The sequence below is a fragment of the Amblyomma maculatum genome, chromosome 11 (genome assembly GCF_055883805.1).
Source record: "Amblyomma maculatum isolate TAMU_Amacu chromosome 11, ASM5588380v1, whole genome shotgun sequence".
NCBI lineage: Eukaryota > Metazoa > Arthropoda > Arachnida > Ixodida > Ixodidae > Amblyomma > Amblyomma maculatum.
This window is the reverse complement of record NC_139354.1, coordinates 19,518,405-19,534,826: the sequence shown is the minus strand read 5'-3', so window position 1 is coordinate 19,534,826 and position 16,422 is coordinate 19,518,405. Positions and strand designations below refer to the sequence as shown.

The 16,422-nt window shown below is 43.9% G+C and overlaps 1 protein-coding gene across 1 annotated transcript in view; it reads left to right on the top strand.

The window, feature by feature from the left end:
• Myo81F (unconventional myosin 81F) overlaps positions 1–16,422 on the top strand; it is a 132,537-nt gene that overhangs the window by 31,306 nt on the left and 84,809 nt on the right. Inside the window, exon 2 of the mRNA XM_084583356.1 lies at positions 14,787–14,893. Within this exon, the coding sequence (XP_084439482.1) occupies positions 14,787–14,893 (107 nt within the window). The remainder of the gene's footprint in view (positions 1–14,786; positions 14,894–16,422) is intronic.

Here is a 16,422-nt window from a genome sequence, read left to right as displayed (position 1 = left end):
AATTAACTGAGATCCGGTGAGGAACTTGGAGGTAATTGCTGAAACTAGTGCGAGCGAAACGGGCACTCGAGGGGAAATTTAATACCGAAAGCAGCGGCCGTGCGTTCATACAAGTTACGACGACGAAGCTTAGCGACACTTCTTGAAATACAGGCAAAAAAATAAGGCACCCGTGTGCTGTGCGGTGCCAGTGCGCGTTAAAGAACTCCAGGTGGTCGGAATTTCCGGAGCCCTCCACTACGACGTCTCTTATAGCCCGAATCGTTTTGGGACGTTAAATGTAACTAAATTAAACTAAACTAAATTAAAAACTCCGGAGCCCTCCACTACGACGTCTCTTATAGCCCGAGTCGTTTTGGGACGTTAAATGTAACTAAATTAAACTAAACTAAATTAAAAACTCCGGAGCCCTCCACTACGACGTCTCTTATAGCCCGAGTCGTTTTGGGACGTTAAATGTAACTAAATTAAACTAAACTAAATTAAAAACTCCGGAGCCCTCCACTACGACGTCTCTTATAGCCCGAGTCGTTTTGGGACGTTAAATGTAACTAAATTAAACTAAGCTAAATTAAAAACTCCGGAGCCCTCCACTACGACGTCTCTTATAGCCCGAGTCGTTTTGGGACGTTAAATGTAACTAAATTAAACTAAACTAAATTAAAAACTCCGGAGCCCTCCACTACGACGTCTCTTATAGCCCGAGTCGTTTTGGGACGTTAAATGTAACTAAATTAAACTAAACTAAATTAAAAACTCCGGAGCCCTCCACTACGACGTCTCTTATAGCTCGAGTCGCTTACGGAGGTTAAATATAACTAAACTAAGCTAAACAACCAACTTATTGAAATACGCGTCGTATGTCTCAGATTCAAGGAAATTGCAAGTCAAAATGCATACTGAGCTATGCATTTAGCTTGAATATATAGCTTGATTGATCTATATCTGTCAAATATATATCAAGGCCTTTTGTACTCCACCAAATATATTGCTATAAAATAGAATAGCCGTCAGGGTAGCTGTAGCGACTTAATTGTCATGAGCTTTTCTCTACAAGGGACGACGATTCTGCGGCGGTTGTTTACGGTTGTACGTGGTAAGTCGTGGCGCCTTCTTAATGCTATGTAAGAGTGCAGTGGAATAAGGCATACACGGAGTTTTTAAACGAGGTAAAATAAGCATTTAGTAGGGATGCTGCACGGCACGTGTCTGGTGACGTCACGTACTATGCGTGTGATGCTATGCGTTGTGTCATGCTTGACGTGACGGAAAGCCCCTCGTTTAGCCATTGAACACGCATACTAGCTCTAAAGCAACTTTGATTGCGGAACGAGCTTGAAGTGTGATTCCAATGGGCGTGATTGCAATGTCCACAGAAGAAATGTAAGTTTGGGCTCAGCCTTATGATCAGCCTTTAAATGTATATAACGCGATCTTCATTAACGTACCGCACTTTTTACTCGTTTATTCACATGTAATCTCTTAATTTGTGCCTTTATTATCCCGAACATATTCATTAGCATGCAGTCTTCAGCTGCTACATTATGGCAAAGACCACCTGACTTATATAGATAGAAATCACCGCTTTAGCCGAGCCGTAAGAGCATGTCTGCGCAGCGTATGTTTGACTCGAGATCCAATGGTCTCCCAGGTTCGATTCATTAATATCGCACTCCAATTTCAATTTTATTTTCAGCGCAATTTTTTTACATTGTATGGTTATATACCTAACGACATTCGAGTCGTGTTGTAACATTGCAATCACAATTTATCTAAGGCTTTCAGTATTTTTCACTTGCGTCGCTCCACATGTGACGTCAAACATTTTTTGACCAATCCGGTCTTCCTCTAACGCTTAGGCGCCGGCGGCTAACGCGTGGCACACTGACACAGAGGTCGCGTCTCTCTGACTATAAAACACTTCTTTATTGGAGTTCTATTATACTCCCTGGAACACTATATGGTGGCGGTGCATCCACGTCAGCCCGTGACGTCACGGATATGCGGTGGCGCTGGCGTCTGCAGTGAATTTCGTTGTGTAGGCAAAAGCAAGGACAGTCCGCATTGGGTGTGGCATGCCTGCTTGTTTTCGAGCATAATTCGCGATATTTCGACAAATGTGCCGTGCTTGGCTGCATCGAAAGACACAAGAGAAAGAATGACATCAGTTTGGACACGTTTTTTTGATAATAATAATAATAATAATAATAATAATAATAATAATAATAATAATAATAATAATAATAATAATAATAATAATAATAATAATAATAATAATAATAATAATAATAATAATAATAATAATAATAATAATAATAATAATAATAATAAATTGGTTTACAGGAAATAATGTGCAGTATCTGTTACATTTTTTCTGTGGACACCTGAACCACGCCGTAAGGGAAAGGAAGAAGGTGGCAGTGAAAGTAAAAAGAGAGAAAAGGGTGCTTTAGTGACGCGTCTATTAGCCAAATCAAGCAAAACCTACATATTTCTTTTTGATCTCACTTTCGCGAGCTTAAAGTGACTAACATCGCACCTATAGAGAGCGATGAAAAATCACTAGAATCTCGACAGAGTCGCGCAGTTCCCCAACGGTAATCAAAGATTAGGGCGCTTGACTGCTGTGCCCAAGGATGGGGAATCGAATCTCGGCCGCGGCGTTCGCTTTTCGATGGAGGCGAAAAGCTAGGCGCCCGTGTGCTGGGTGATGTTAGGCCGGTGCGTTAAAGAACCCTTAGCTCGAGCGAAAACTTGACTGTTGCCTCAAACCATCAAGCAGATTAAAGTGGATTAAATTTTCAGCGCACTCGTCGAATTTACAAAGAGCAGAGAGAGAGAGAGAGGGCCATCTGATTTTGTGAAGTCACGCAGTCATGGGAGTCGCCATCCGGCGACTCCCATGAGCGCAATAGAAATGAGTGCCCGCGCGCCATTGAGCCATGCAAGTGGCCGTCCGTGCAACCTGCAAACTACCAGCTGCCAAATGCATGGTCGCTATTTTTTGAGGCGGCAAGGCTTAATACGGTAGAGGGAGCCGACGTGAACAATCTTTTTCGACATATGATTACCGAGGCCCTCGCCTTAAGACAATTCGCAGGATTGGTATACAAAATTTTGGCGACGTCAAAATTGTAATTAAAACATGCTCGGGTAATTTCCAATGGTTGTGTCATATGCGGTGCTAGGATGATAGAATTGATTGTTATTTTAAAAAGAAGCGCGTCCATGCGCGCCAGTAGGTCGGACGAAGAGATCTGGTGAGGAAATGTATACGGGGACAGTGGGTATATAGTCTGCTCTACAGAGATGGCTAATTGCCTACATTACACATTAATAGAGGCCCTTGTCTGACAGTGTCCATAGCTCGCGTGAGGATCAACTTGCATCGCATTTTGTGGCTTTAGTGACCCAATGCACGGTTTGTTCTTGAAAGACTTCAAGAATATCACGTCAGAACCTTCCTTTCCGCACAATATTTACTGATGCTGAGACCTAAATGCAATTGATTTCCTCACTGATTTGAGCTTCGCAGGTGTAATACCAGCTGAAACGTCTTTTCGGTCTGGACAGAAACCCAGAAATTAGTGCTTATATTACACGACCAGGGCAATGAGTTGAAGGTCAGATTTGAAGGCGCCGCGTCGTCCTCGATTTACTCGTGTTGAGCAGGCAGCGCATTCAAATCCCATTCGAGCCAGCCTTCGCTCCAGTGCAGACCTGCCCGCTATTGCTTGTCTGGCAAATGGTTTTCTAACGGCCCCTCCAGCCCACAACGGCGATAAACGACCCGGAAAGCACCGCCCTTTCGAGTACACCCCTTCCCAGGCCTTGACTTTGGATTAGACTGTTGGGGGCGGTTTTCCAAACGCTCACACTGCGCTTACCTTTCATTGCTTCGTGTGTTTGGGGCTTGTCGTTCTGACGGCGGTCTCACGGCGGTCTCAAGACGTTCTTTAAACTTTAGAATAGAACCTTTTCATGAGCGCGCACGGAAAGCCCTTCTAGCACCATCTAGATGGCGGTCATCGTACTAAGCATTGTCAGCTAAGCCTATTTCGAGTGTTCCTCACGGAACAGCTCTTTCATACACTGGATAGGTGCAGCGGTGATTTACTTCTTATCTGAAGCCATTCGCCAGTTCGCCGTGAGCTTTCGCAAATACATTCGCGTACGATAGGCTCTCGCGGAATGGATCTGCACGACCGCTATCTAAAGGGGCTTTTCGACCAAAGGGCGTTTACGTGAGCGTCGCACGTTTCCTCACATCGCTTATTGGTGGCGTTTCTGTCAAGACGGAAGTCGTTCGCGGCCGGCTTGGAACGGAAGAAACAATTGTGGAAATCGAATTACCTACGGCGAGACGCGAATTCAGGACCGCTAGGCTTTGTATAGCTTATATGGGCTGGTCGCACCCTTTGCTGGCATTATGCATGGGCGGAAACCAACTGGAATTACGCCGCAGTATATTTCGAATTCTGGTCAACCACTGCAGGTGTTTCTCTGCACATGGAAACCCAGGTAGAAATAAAAGGCCGAGGCTTAGCTCGACTAAGCCAGGTGATTCAATTGAAAGCGTTGATTTGCTTGGTTATGTGTTGCTAACACAGGTTAGACTTGTATAGATAACCTAGTTTACTGAGCTGAAGCTCAGTTAAACATTGTCAGACACTGCTGTAGATCAACTCCTCCGCTGTCTGTGAATGTCATTAAAACGCATTCGCAGCACTGGTTCCAGCGTGCGATTTCTTCATGGTTGTCGTCTGCGAACATCGAGGACATCACAGCCGGGTCCAGACAACGCGAATGTGTCGAGGGAATTTAGAAAGGGGAGGACCCAGGAGGCGAATCAGATGGGCAGCGAGGAAAAGGGCAGGCAGAGGACTGGAAGGCTGTGTGGCATTGTGTCAGGCAATATTCGTGGGGATACGTATCGGCACGAATAAAGTTTGCCAGGTATGTGAAGAAAGAGCAGCAGCAGAAAAAACGAGCGCCGGTTCCTCACGCTGCACTTGAGGACAAATTCCCATTGCCGCATGACCTTGGCTCGACAAGGCCAATAAAGTTTTAGATTTAAAAACAGCCAATACTATTTCGTTCCAGCTGTTATTACCGCCACTTCGTTAATGCGATTATTTGGCCATAGGTGGCGCATGCCTCCGTAGGCCTGAATCTTTCTTTGATATAACTCAGTAGGCAGGGCCCTACGTTTTGAAGTTAGATCTGGGTGTCAATTAGAACACGCAGCTACAGAAAGAAATTTAACCAAGAGGAGGACACGTGTTCAGCGTGTGGTAAATCCATAGAAACAACTTGATGTCCTGTATTCGAATGTGATAGTATCCATCTGGATCTCGACCCAGGCGCAGTCACTTTCCTTGAGGCCTTAGGGTTTAGAGACAACCGTGCGATGCAAGTTTGTAAAAAGGCGATTAGAAGATGGGGCGCTGAAAAGCACAAAGGTGATGGAAATGTAGAAATAAAAATTTAATACTAAAATGAAGAAACAGTTGAAGAGTTTAGAACAGCATTCAATATATAGGAAATAAAAAAGCCGAGCATATTGGAAACTGCCACCACCCCGTTTCAAAGGGGACGCTCTTATAATCAATCCATTCATTCATCCTGCAAGGCCATACCCAGGGAGCAAAGCCATCGGAAATACATTATGCGTTCTGTTTAGAAACATCCAAGGTGCAGTCTGTAGAAAATAAGAAAAAATAATTTTAGAGAATTGGTTGAAAAGGGACAAGAGGAGCACAGCCAGGTGAAGGCGAAAACTAATATAACTGATTTGGAGAACCAATTTCAATTATTATATTAAAAATCCTATACTTGTTAGCTTGGTGACGCATTTGTTGACGACCTGATTTAGAGGAAAGTACTAAATAATTGCTATTACTAGTTGCTATCTTGAGGCTAAAGAAATCGCACTTAGTTATTTTGAAGATAGCGCAACGGATCACTGAATATATGATGAAGGCAACTAAACAGAAAATGACATTTATTAGAGAGCGAATATGGAAATGACGCCCAAGCTGAAATCGGGAGGAGCTGGTCATGCATTTGATTTGTAATGCGAGTGACAAGTATCTGAAGCTCGGTCACAGTGATAGTGTTAATTCTGCAGGGAGTGAAACTAATTAGGGGATGTTAAATAAAAAATTGAGACCTTTTGGAAATCCTAAACTGGAACCCCCAGTCGGAAAAAAGTACAGAAAATTTTCTGTGGTTAATTTCTGTGCGATTTTTGACAGATAACTTGTTGCCACAACAGAACTTTCTGTAGTAACATCAGAGCTTTCTTTAGTTACAACAGAAAATTACTACAGAATTATAGACATCAGAAAAGTACTACAGAAATATATAGAACTACAGAAAACTACTACAGAACTACAGGAAAATCTGACGTTTACGACAGAACTACAGAATATTTTGTCGTAATTTTCACATGGTTCTGTACTTTTTTTCGACTGGGGAAATGTTGTTTTTGGACACTTAACCCTTTGCAGCCAATAAGCGAGAACTATTCCGCGCAATGGGTCCTGTGGGATATACCAATAGGATTCAATGGGACAGACCCACTGCACGTGAGGGGTCTGTGGGACGTACCAATGGGATTCAATGGGTCGCACCCATTGAATACAGTGGGTTTGGTTTTGAGACATACGAAAATGTGGGAGGAGGAAAACTGACAATTTACATGTTTGCTGTATGCACGCGAAAACTATGAGAATTATATGCTTGATGGAAATCAAGTCCAGCAATTAAGTATACGTTGTACACAATAAACACTGTATACTAACTTAATAGCATAACATCGTTACATAAACCCAGTGACCACTCTTCTGCTCCCTCATATATACACCACTCATCAGACACTTGCTAATAGAGCGCAGCTATTTCGTTTAATTTTGTTCCCGGTGTTAATTTAGATGATGAATGCGATTTAGTAGGTTAAGCTGTGAATAGGTGTTATTATGAAAGTAGTATTAGTCCTGCTTTGTGTGTGAAAAATGCGAATGTTCACATGGATATGTTAGCATCTATTCGGAACATGAAGAACCCATACTACAGCAATGTACAGCGGCAGTATAACTAGTCCTTGCGCAACTAACTGCTAAGTCAATTGGGCTATCCAGTTTGCATCAGCTGGGGCTGTCCAACCGGAACGAGAATTTCAACATGAACCAACTTGACTGTCCATTTGGAATGGTAAGTGCCATTGGTATACCCAATTGGAATGAATTCCAACCGCACTTCGAATGGGTTCAGCTAAAATGGGATTTACAACTGGAAATCATAAAAAAGTCCATCCATTGGATAAATAATTCCATGGAACCCATTGAGAGTTCCTTTGAAACTAATTAATACTTTAATGGGTTCCAATGTTTTTATACTGGTAAGTGAGAAGATGAGGCAACAAAATTTGTCTGGGAGGCTCCATCTGGTGGACGACACCAACGCAGAGGGTCTTATCGTAAGCGTAACCGGAGTAACAATTATTTCGGTAATGTCTAGTTTCTTCTTTCTTCCATATCATATAGGGATACCAATTCGTTTCGTTGTTGTCGAAGTGTATTGGTTCTATGAGGAGCGTTGATTGAAATGCTGTGGGCTTAGGTGGCTGCCGACGAGCGATCGCCGACTCTTACGACATTGCGTGGCGCTTCCGAGTCTGATAGGCCCCGAAGCGGCGCTTTTATAATAAGCACAGGAAGCCGTTACTTATTCCCTTCCTGGACCTTGAACGACAGCTAGCTACACGCTTCCGGCGTTTTTCTCAAGCCTCCTTATTAGTTGGCAAAAATGTTAAAATGAGTTCATTCTCCTTTTCTCAGGGCGTTTGTATTAGTTGTATGTACGTTGTTAACATGCCGGAACTATATAAATTTTATCCTCCACTTACAGCTCCGGTTTCGTCCCGCTAGATGTCAGAAATTATACAAACCTTATAACAGCGATGCTGAACATATATGTTTTGGAAACGGTTGCTAAAGAAAGAATAAAATGTTCAAAATCGCTCCTTCATCTGCACCCGAGCCAAAAGGCTCTGCATTCACTATTACTGCTTTCTGTCATTCCAGATTTTCAATTTACGTGTTTCATAGTGATGAGAACGATCGAGATAACTTTCTAGTTTGACCAAACTAACTAAACTAACTTTTCGGAGCATTGTACTTCTAGTCGTAGATCCTGGTGCATATTGCAGTTTCGGACTTCCTCTATATCACCGAGAAAAAAAATGTAAGATGGTGGTGCTGACAAAAATGTAGTTAATATGCACAGAATCGCAGTCCCTCCCTACAAAGTACCTAATTACCGTATTCAATTCAAGCACACTACCTTAAAAAAATAGAAGTGCGATTCCCGAAACTCGAAGTCCATATATACGACACCGCCGCACAGGTTTCGCATGTAAAACATATGACCAATCGGTCACAAAGTTGCCGCGACCGCAAAACCTGCGCAGAAAATGTGCCTCAGAAGACCACTTTGCTGACAACTCTGATGCTTCGACGCTCCAATGCGCCAACTGCGCATATCACTGTCCTTGTGCAACCTGAGAGAAGGGAAAGTGAAATCGCAACGACAGATACGGAGAGCACATCATTGACAGACGCTAGAAAATGGTTGGCACAAACAAACACACTGTTATTTACGACTATAAGGAAAATTTCGCGGATGTAGCGCGCAAGGCGGATCACCGCACCGAAACCTGATATATGACTACGTTGAACTCCAGGGCACACCGCCGTTACAACGTTCGAACGAACCTTCTGTCCTAGCAACTCGCTGTTGTCGTTCGTCTCTACCGACTACCGAGTTGTCTTTTTCTTTCTTCTTCTTTCTTCCTCTTTTTCTTCTTTCTTCATCCTCTTCTTTCTTCCTCTTTTTCTTCTTCCTCTTCTTCATCTTCTTCCTTTTCTTTTTCGGCTCAAAGTCAGTGCGACCACAGCCAAAATGCGACCATGACGAAAGTGCGAACACGGCGAAGACGCGGAGTGGTTGGCGTAGTGTAGCTCTCGCTACAAAAGTATAGTATCTATCGCCGGCGATCTAGGAAGGCAAATTCTTTTTCCAACAAGCGCGCCGAAGTGGTACTGATCCAGTTATCGTCATGTATACTGACGCAGTAGGCTTCCAGAATTTCGCACCTTTTGCCCCTACCTCGGCCGAGGATGGTAGGACTGCTGAGCAGGAAGTAAGCACACTTCCTGAAATGACAAGGCAAATTTGCTCCATAATCTATACAGAACCCAAGGAATTGTGGTGTTCACGCAACCGATCATTGATACATCGACCTGTTTGCCCGATGTAAACATTTTCGCAGATAAACGGAAACGTTTAGACCATGGACGCGGCACATGAAAAATATTCTACTTATATAAAAAAATCTACGTACCTATAAGCACTCTGGACGCATGCTTGTCACAAAGAAATCTCTGAAGTGACCTGTCAAATTTGGCTGAAAGGATCTGGCAATATGGTGAAGCAAGGCTAGAAACTACACAGATGAATCCTTTTCTCTAAAGGAACCTTAAAATCAATCACGCTGTAGATAGGTACAAAGATAGCAGCTTTAAAAAAGCATCAACCGACAGGCCGCTTGTGTTCTGAAACTCCATCGCATCGTAATATCCGGTAAGTACAAGTATAACCGCAAAAAATTCGTCGTGAGGGATTGTAAAAGAGGTCTTCGATATTGATAGAAAATGCCGTTCTCGCCCTAAGGATGCCCTTGCGAAACAGTTAATTCTATACCACTGTAGCGTGGCACGCTAAATACTCAATGAATTGTTTACCAATTGTGTTGCTCCAAGACAAGAATCACTGCCTCCATGATACATTCTCCCCCTAATTTGTAACCTCGCATTGACACGATTTCAGAAAATGGGCGCGTGAGCACACATTACAAGAATACCATGCATGGAAAGATAAGTATGGAAATTGCGCCGCATTTTATCTGGACTGCTCGAAAACTTAATTGCATGTAGGAAGCACAATAGTACAAGACAAACTGAGAAAGCAGTATGACTGCCTCAGGATACACAATCTTTCATTGCTGAGAGTTATGTTGCCTCTGTTGCAGTAGAGAAAATAACAAATCAGAATGTTTAAAACTTCATTATTTATGCAGATTCTCTGAGCGTCCTTACAGCATTAGACTCTTGGAATGATGTCATACCACAAATAGGGAGCATCATACACAGCTTAGTAAGAGGTCGCGACTATGGGTCCCTAGTTGCATTGGAATCTGCGGTAATGAAAAAGTGGGCGATTATGCAGCACGGGGCAGAGAACATGAAAGTAAAACAAGTGAGCATGTCACGCAGGGATAGCTTGAGTTTGGTGCACAGCAAACAGAGAACTAAGTGGCAGACTGCATGGAAAGGTGGAGGAAGTGATAAACCGCTTTCCGTAAGCCTATGTCATAGGGTAATGGCAATCATGTACACATCAGGAACTTTTTGTTGAGGTAAATTTAGGCTGTATGCAACACACGCATACTGAATACAACTTCTTAGTGACAAAACATGAAAAGGAGGTATGTGAAATATGGGAGGATGAACTTAGAGTGAACCACATCTCTAATCTCATGCAAATACTCGATTAATAAAATATATATTATATTTATTTTATACTGACTCACCTAATTTCATCTCATGTTGCTTTTAGAATAAGCACTTGCCAATTTTATACATGTTTGTATGTTTCTGGAGAAAGCCAACATTTTAAGCGAGCTGTAGCTCCTAACACAACAGACATTGTGTTTGGCGCATGATAGTCGTATAGTTGCTTAACCACCACGAGACTCAATATAATTGAACTGACTTTTACGAGCATCCCACAGAAAAACGAGAAGGGCAAATGGAATAAGCTGCCCCACTTTTTCACCTCCTAGGAATTCCCAGTGCGAATGCCAGTGCAGGGAACATTTATATCGGCGACACACATGCAAACAGACTAAACGACTCACTCTTGCATGCAGCTTAGTTGTTTATTCGTTTATCATTATTTTTTTTTGCAATTCGTACACCCAGAGGATAGAAAAGAACAACGCGCAGCTATGCCTAACCGAATACGAAACGGCGCCTGCCGAAGTAGACAGCTTGATCTCACTGAGCGAGTCAGCAGAATGGCGGCACCGCCAGACATATTATCGTCTGCTCGTCGCCTCTTGAAGTCATTTTCTATTTTCCTCTTCGTTTTCTGTCGCGTTCGGCTTAAGATGTTTTCTAGATTGGCTGTTGTGTGTGCATCTACACGGGGAAAGCCGACGCAAAAGGGACAGGCCCTTCTTATTTCGCTTTTGCTGTATAGTTCTAGCTGCACTTTTGTTAGCGCCGTCTTTCTCGTCGAGCGACAAAATGCCCGCGCCGCGGCGCCTCGGGAACGGACGGATGAGCGATGGGTTTTTCCCGCGGGGCTGTCTCGCTTCTTGAGGGAATCCGAAGCGGGGCGACACGCGCTCTCTTTCTCCTTTTCCTTCAGTCTTTGATATAGGCTTAGCGAGCACTGTGGAAGAGGCAGGCGTCCGAAAAAGGAAACATGCATACAGTGCCTCCCGGGGGGCGCTCGCGCTGCGGTCGTCTCCGTCCGTGATCAAAACATACGAGCGCGCCAACTCGAGCCTGCACGTTGGTGACGTTTCGTGCACTGCTATACCTTGGGGGCACAGGCGCTACTGACACGTTCCTCAAAGCGATCAGTCACCGGCCGGCGAGAAATGCGAACAGGTGCGGAAGTAGGCTCCTGTTTTTTCCCCCCGCTGCATTAATGTCTTGGAAATTTGCGGCGCTCTTATGGAGCTGAGAGGGAAGACTCATGCTGGTTTGCTGTTATTGTGCATTACTGCTAACAATAGTTGCTACGGGAATACGCTTCAGCGAGAATATTTTGAGTGAGGCGGAACGCACGTAGAATAAAGCATACTGCTCAGCTCTTAAAATATATAGGCTCGAATTGCGTTAACGCCTGAGGCTAGCGCGAGTTAAAGAACACCAAATGATTGAAATTAGCTCAGGATATCTGCAATATGGCTTCTCTCGTATCCAGCGTTGAACTTTACACTTTTAACCCATTATGTTCTGGTAACATGACTACAAACTATCAATATCGTTCGGAGCCTTTGAATCATGAAAGTCGGAAAGGTCGAATGTACAATCAGAACAAAAAGGCCTTTCTCATATTTGCTCCGCTTCACACTTATTGGCGCTATTCGTTTTGTTGAAAAGTGACAGAAGATAATGCATGACAGAAATTGAAGGCAGCCATGTACAATTACAGATTACGCTACGACGTGCACTTGGTATCCCGGTTAACGTGGGCATAGAAAGACTGTACCATACGTGATTGTTCAGAACATGCTAGACGAAATTATTGATTTATCTTGAAACCAGTCAGAAGACGCTTCTGGCGCCTTCTGGTTGGTTTCAATATGAATCAATACCAACTCGCCCAGTTGTCAGCTTTGATGAGATTTTTGGAGGCAATTCTGTTTCGCAGAGATTACGGCTATCAGGAAGCATGCAAAGTAGATTGCTACCCAGTTGAAAAAAACAACAACTACAGAACTGTGTAAAAAATACGACAAAATATTCTGCAGTCTGACGTAAACGTCAAAATGTTCTCGTTTTGTAGCACTTTTCTGTCGTAATTTTCTTTAGTCTGTAGTTCTGTAGTACTTTTATATTGTAACCATAGAAAATTCTGACGTTACTACAGAAATATCTGTTGTCATAACAATTTCACTGTCAAAAATCGCACTGAAATTCGCTTGTGACAACAGAAAATCTTCTGTAGTTTGTTGCCGACTGGGTACGTACTGTACAAAACTACCAAACAGCATTTGGTCTACGGAGGTGAGTCAGGGGTTGAAAAATCAGTATAGAACGAAGATCGATATCCCTTCTCTTCCAAAAACGCGCACCCAGAATTTCTTAAAGAAGGAAAAAGGGCTAGGGCGAAAGGCGTCAGAAGAAACTGGGGCGCGATGAAAGAGGCAGTTTGCCACGGCGGGACTGGTCAACGGGATAACAAGCTTAGCATGCACTGACGCAGGAGGAAAACTATAGGTAACGCGATTCGATTCGATGCTAGGGAATCGCTCAGGCTGAGGAAGCGACGTTTGCTTTGGGGATGATTTCCCGGAAGCTCATATGTAATTGCGGATTGCCAGACTGCATTTCAAAAATACGCTAGAGGAAGAAATCGCAAACATGCAGAAAGAGTATTTCAAGGTAGATAAGACAAATGCTTTTACTCCACAGTGATTTGGACGGCAGGACACTATGTTGCAAACGAAGGTGCTCACGCCGCTTGCCGCGCATTATTATCCCGGGTCTTATAGAATTCATAGGAACATTATTATACCTAATTCAGAACCGTTATTAAGAGATAGGAACTTCTCCAAAATTTGAGGTTAACAAGGAAAGTATGAGCTGAACCGGACAAGGTTTAAACAAAGAGCAAGAGGTCTGAGTAAATTGCAAGTACCTATATCAATCCAGTCAGAATACGCTATAATTTTCCAAGTTCGTACGATCTGGAATACGCCTTCTAAGGCGAAGTGGCTAACTTAGACCAGTGTGGGCATGCCAGAAGAATCCAGGTGTTTAGAGAAATAATTACGCGGCCACCGAGGACACACGTATACGCATGCACGCACACACACACACACACACACACGCACGTACACACACACACACACACACGCACGCGCACACACACACACACACACACACACACACACACACACACACACACACACACACACACACACACACACACACACACACACACACACACACACACACACACACACACACACACACACACACACACACACACACACACACACACACACACACACACACACACACACACACACACACACACACACACACACACACACACACACACACACACACACACACACACACACACACACACACACACACACACACACACACACACACACACACACACACACACACACACACACACACACACACACACACACACACACACACACTTTGGTGTACAAACTCGTGCACATTGCTATAATAATTATCAACGCAGCTAGTGCGCGACTGTTGATTGTGTTCATACGAGAACATCAGTATATATATACTTTGCGGGCAGCTAGTCGCGCAAGCAAAGCTAACGAAGGTCAGGTCATAAAACCGTTTAGCTTTATGGTTTAGAACAGTGAAATTGCCCCTCAAAACGTTTACTCAAAAGGTTGATCAGCATGGCCATCGCTCTCCGCCTTGTTCACTCCGAACGTGACAAAGAACTTTCGAGATAAAGCGCCTACAACTGCTACGAGAAACTGAAACTCTGTTTAAATAGTTTTGCGCGACTACGATTGCTTAACAGAAGTCTGGTCGTCTCTCGCGTAACCTGCTGTATATGTGATATGTGAATGTATATGTGATATGTGTGTATACGTGAAGACGCGTACTTGCGGCTATCAACAAATAACATGACGTATAGCCAATATTACGAGCCTTTACAGCCATTACACCGCGCGAGGAAGATGGCGTGCCTAGTACACGCTGCCGCAGGAGGCGATAACTCCTGTTTATCGCCGCTTTCCATGACGTCATCTCTCCAAGTTGCCGCCATGTATGCACTTCTGTCAGTAGCAAACACCATCGAATTAGCGAATGCAAACGAGTTCGCGCTTGACACTGCAGTGAAGTAATCGAACTCCGGTCGAGAGCAATGCGGACATGTCAACCCGTTTAACGGTTTCTCTATATGTTTTATGTTTGCAGGGCGGGTCCTGGAGCTCGGGCTGCCGGACATGACGGCACTCAGCCGTATCGACGAGGACACCATCAACAACAACTTGAGGACGCGCTACAGGAAGGACAGGATATACGTATCCTTTGCACCTCCCATGCTACTTCCCATCCGTGCTTTGTTGCGTTGATGGTTAGAATATATAGTAGCATGTACTTAAAAAAGTATCCTTTGGATCTCTCATGCTACTTCCCATCCGCCCTTTGTTGCATTGATGGTTGGAATATAGCATGTACTTAAAAACGTATCCTTTACACCTACCATGCTACTTCCCATCAGCCCTTTGTTGCGTTGATGGTTAGAATACAGCATGTACTTAAAAACGTATCCTTTACACCTCCCATGCTACTTCCCATCAGCCCTTTGTTGCGTTGATGGTTAGAATAGCATGCACTCAAAAAGAAACTATGAACACTCCTGACCATCTAGAGGTTGAAGTTTATAGGAATGAGATTAGTGTTCTAGGAAGTGTGAGCGTTCATATATTAGTGCGTTAGCATTCATAAGCTCATGGTAAACAAAAAATTCGAGAGCACTGCGGAATCTACACTGCAGAAATGCGAAAGCCTGAGCGCTTTGCTGGTGCACATGGTGCATCACGTTTGTTCTCATTATCGTTATCAACTAAATGCACCGTTATTATCATTGGTTGGTTGGTTTGTGGGGTTTAACGTCCCAACGTTATCATTGTTGCTGTCATTATTGTCACAGCGTCATTGTCATCGATACTATCATCGCTGCAGACAAGGAGAATTATGATATGCATTTCACGATCCCGGTTGGTTAATGCGCTCGGCTGGGGATCCGAGGGATGGAGGTTCGGTTCCCGGTGGAGACATGATCTTTATTTATCTGATTACATCATCAGGATGATTAACAGGTGACACATAAGCGCACAGATCCGATGCACGGGATTTCGTTCAATGAGCCTAGAAAGGCTTTCGCCTTAACATCCGAAAAAGGTGCCCCCAGAAGGTTTCCGCACTCTGTACAGAAAGCGTATGTCTGTAACCCCCCCCCCCCCCCTTAAAATAATAAAGGGGGGGGGGGGGGGCTCTGAAGCCCTGAAATCTGAGTCGACTAAATTTGGTGTTTAGCATAATTTGGTTACGGCCAACTCGATGATGACTTCCAGATTTGAATGGGCCACACCAAAAATTCCGTCCCATGGACGTCCAAAATATGGCTCCGTCCGAATTCGACCAAAACAGGTGTCTAACCTAATTTGGCTATGGCCAACCCAGTGGCGACTTCCAACTTTAGGTGGGCCATTTTAAAATCTGGCCTACCAGACACCCGAAATATGGCTTCGTAAGAGTCTGACTGAAATTGATGTCCGGCCTAATATGACTATGCCCAATTCAGTGGCGACTTCCAAATTTTGGGTGGGCCGCCTCCCAAAAATTCCATGCTTACGCATTCTCCGCGCTCGGGAGCTACATGCACTGTTAGTTTCTTTTCGTTTTGTATTCAAAGCAGTATGAATGAATGCATTGGGTAACTTTCGACATGGTACTTATCAAATTATGCTCATTGTCTCCGTAGTTTTGAGCCCGAAAGTGAAGCTCCTCTTGCAGTGAGCGAACACGTTTAGCCGGGGGCATCGTT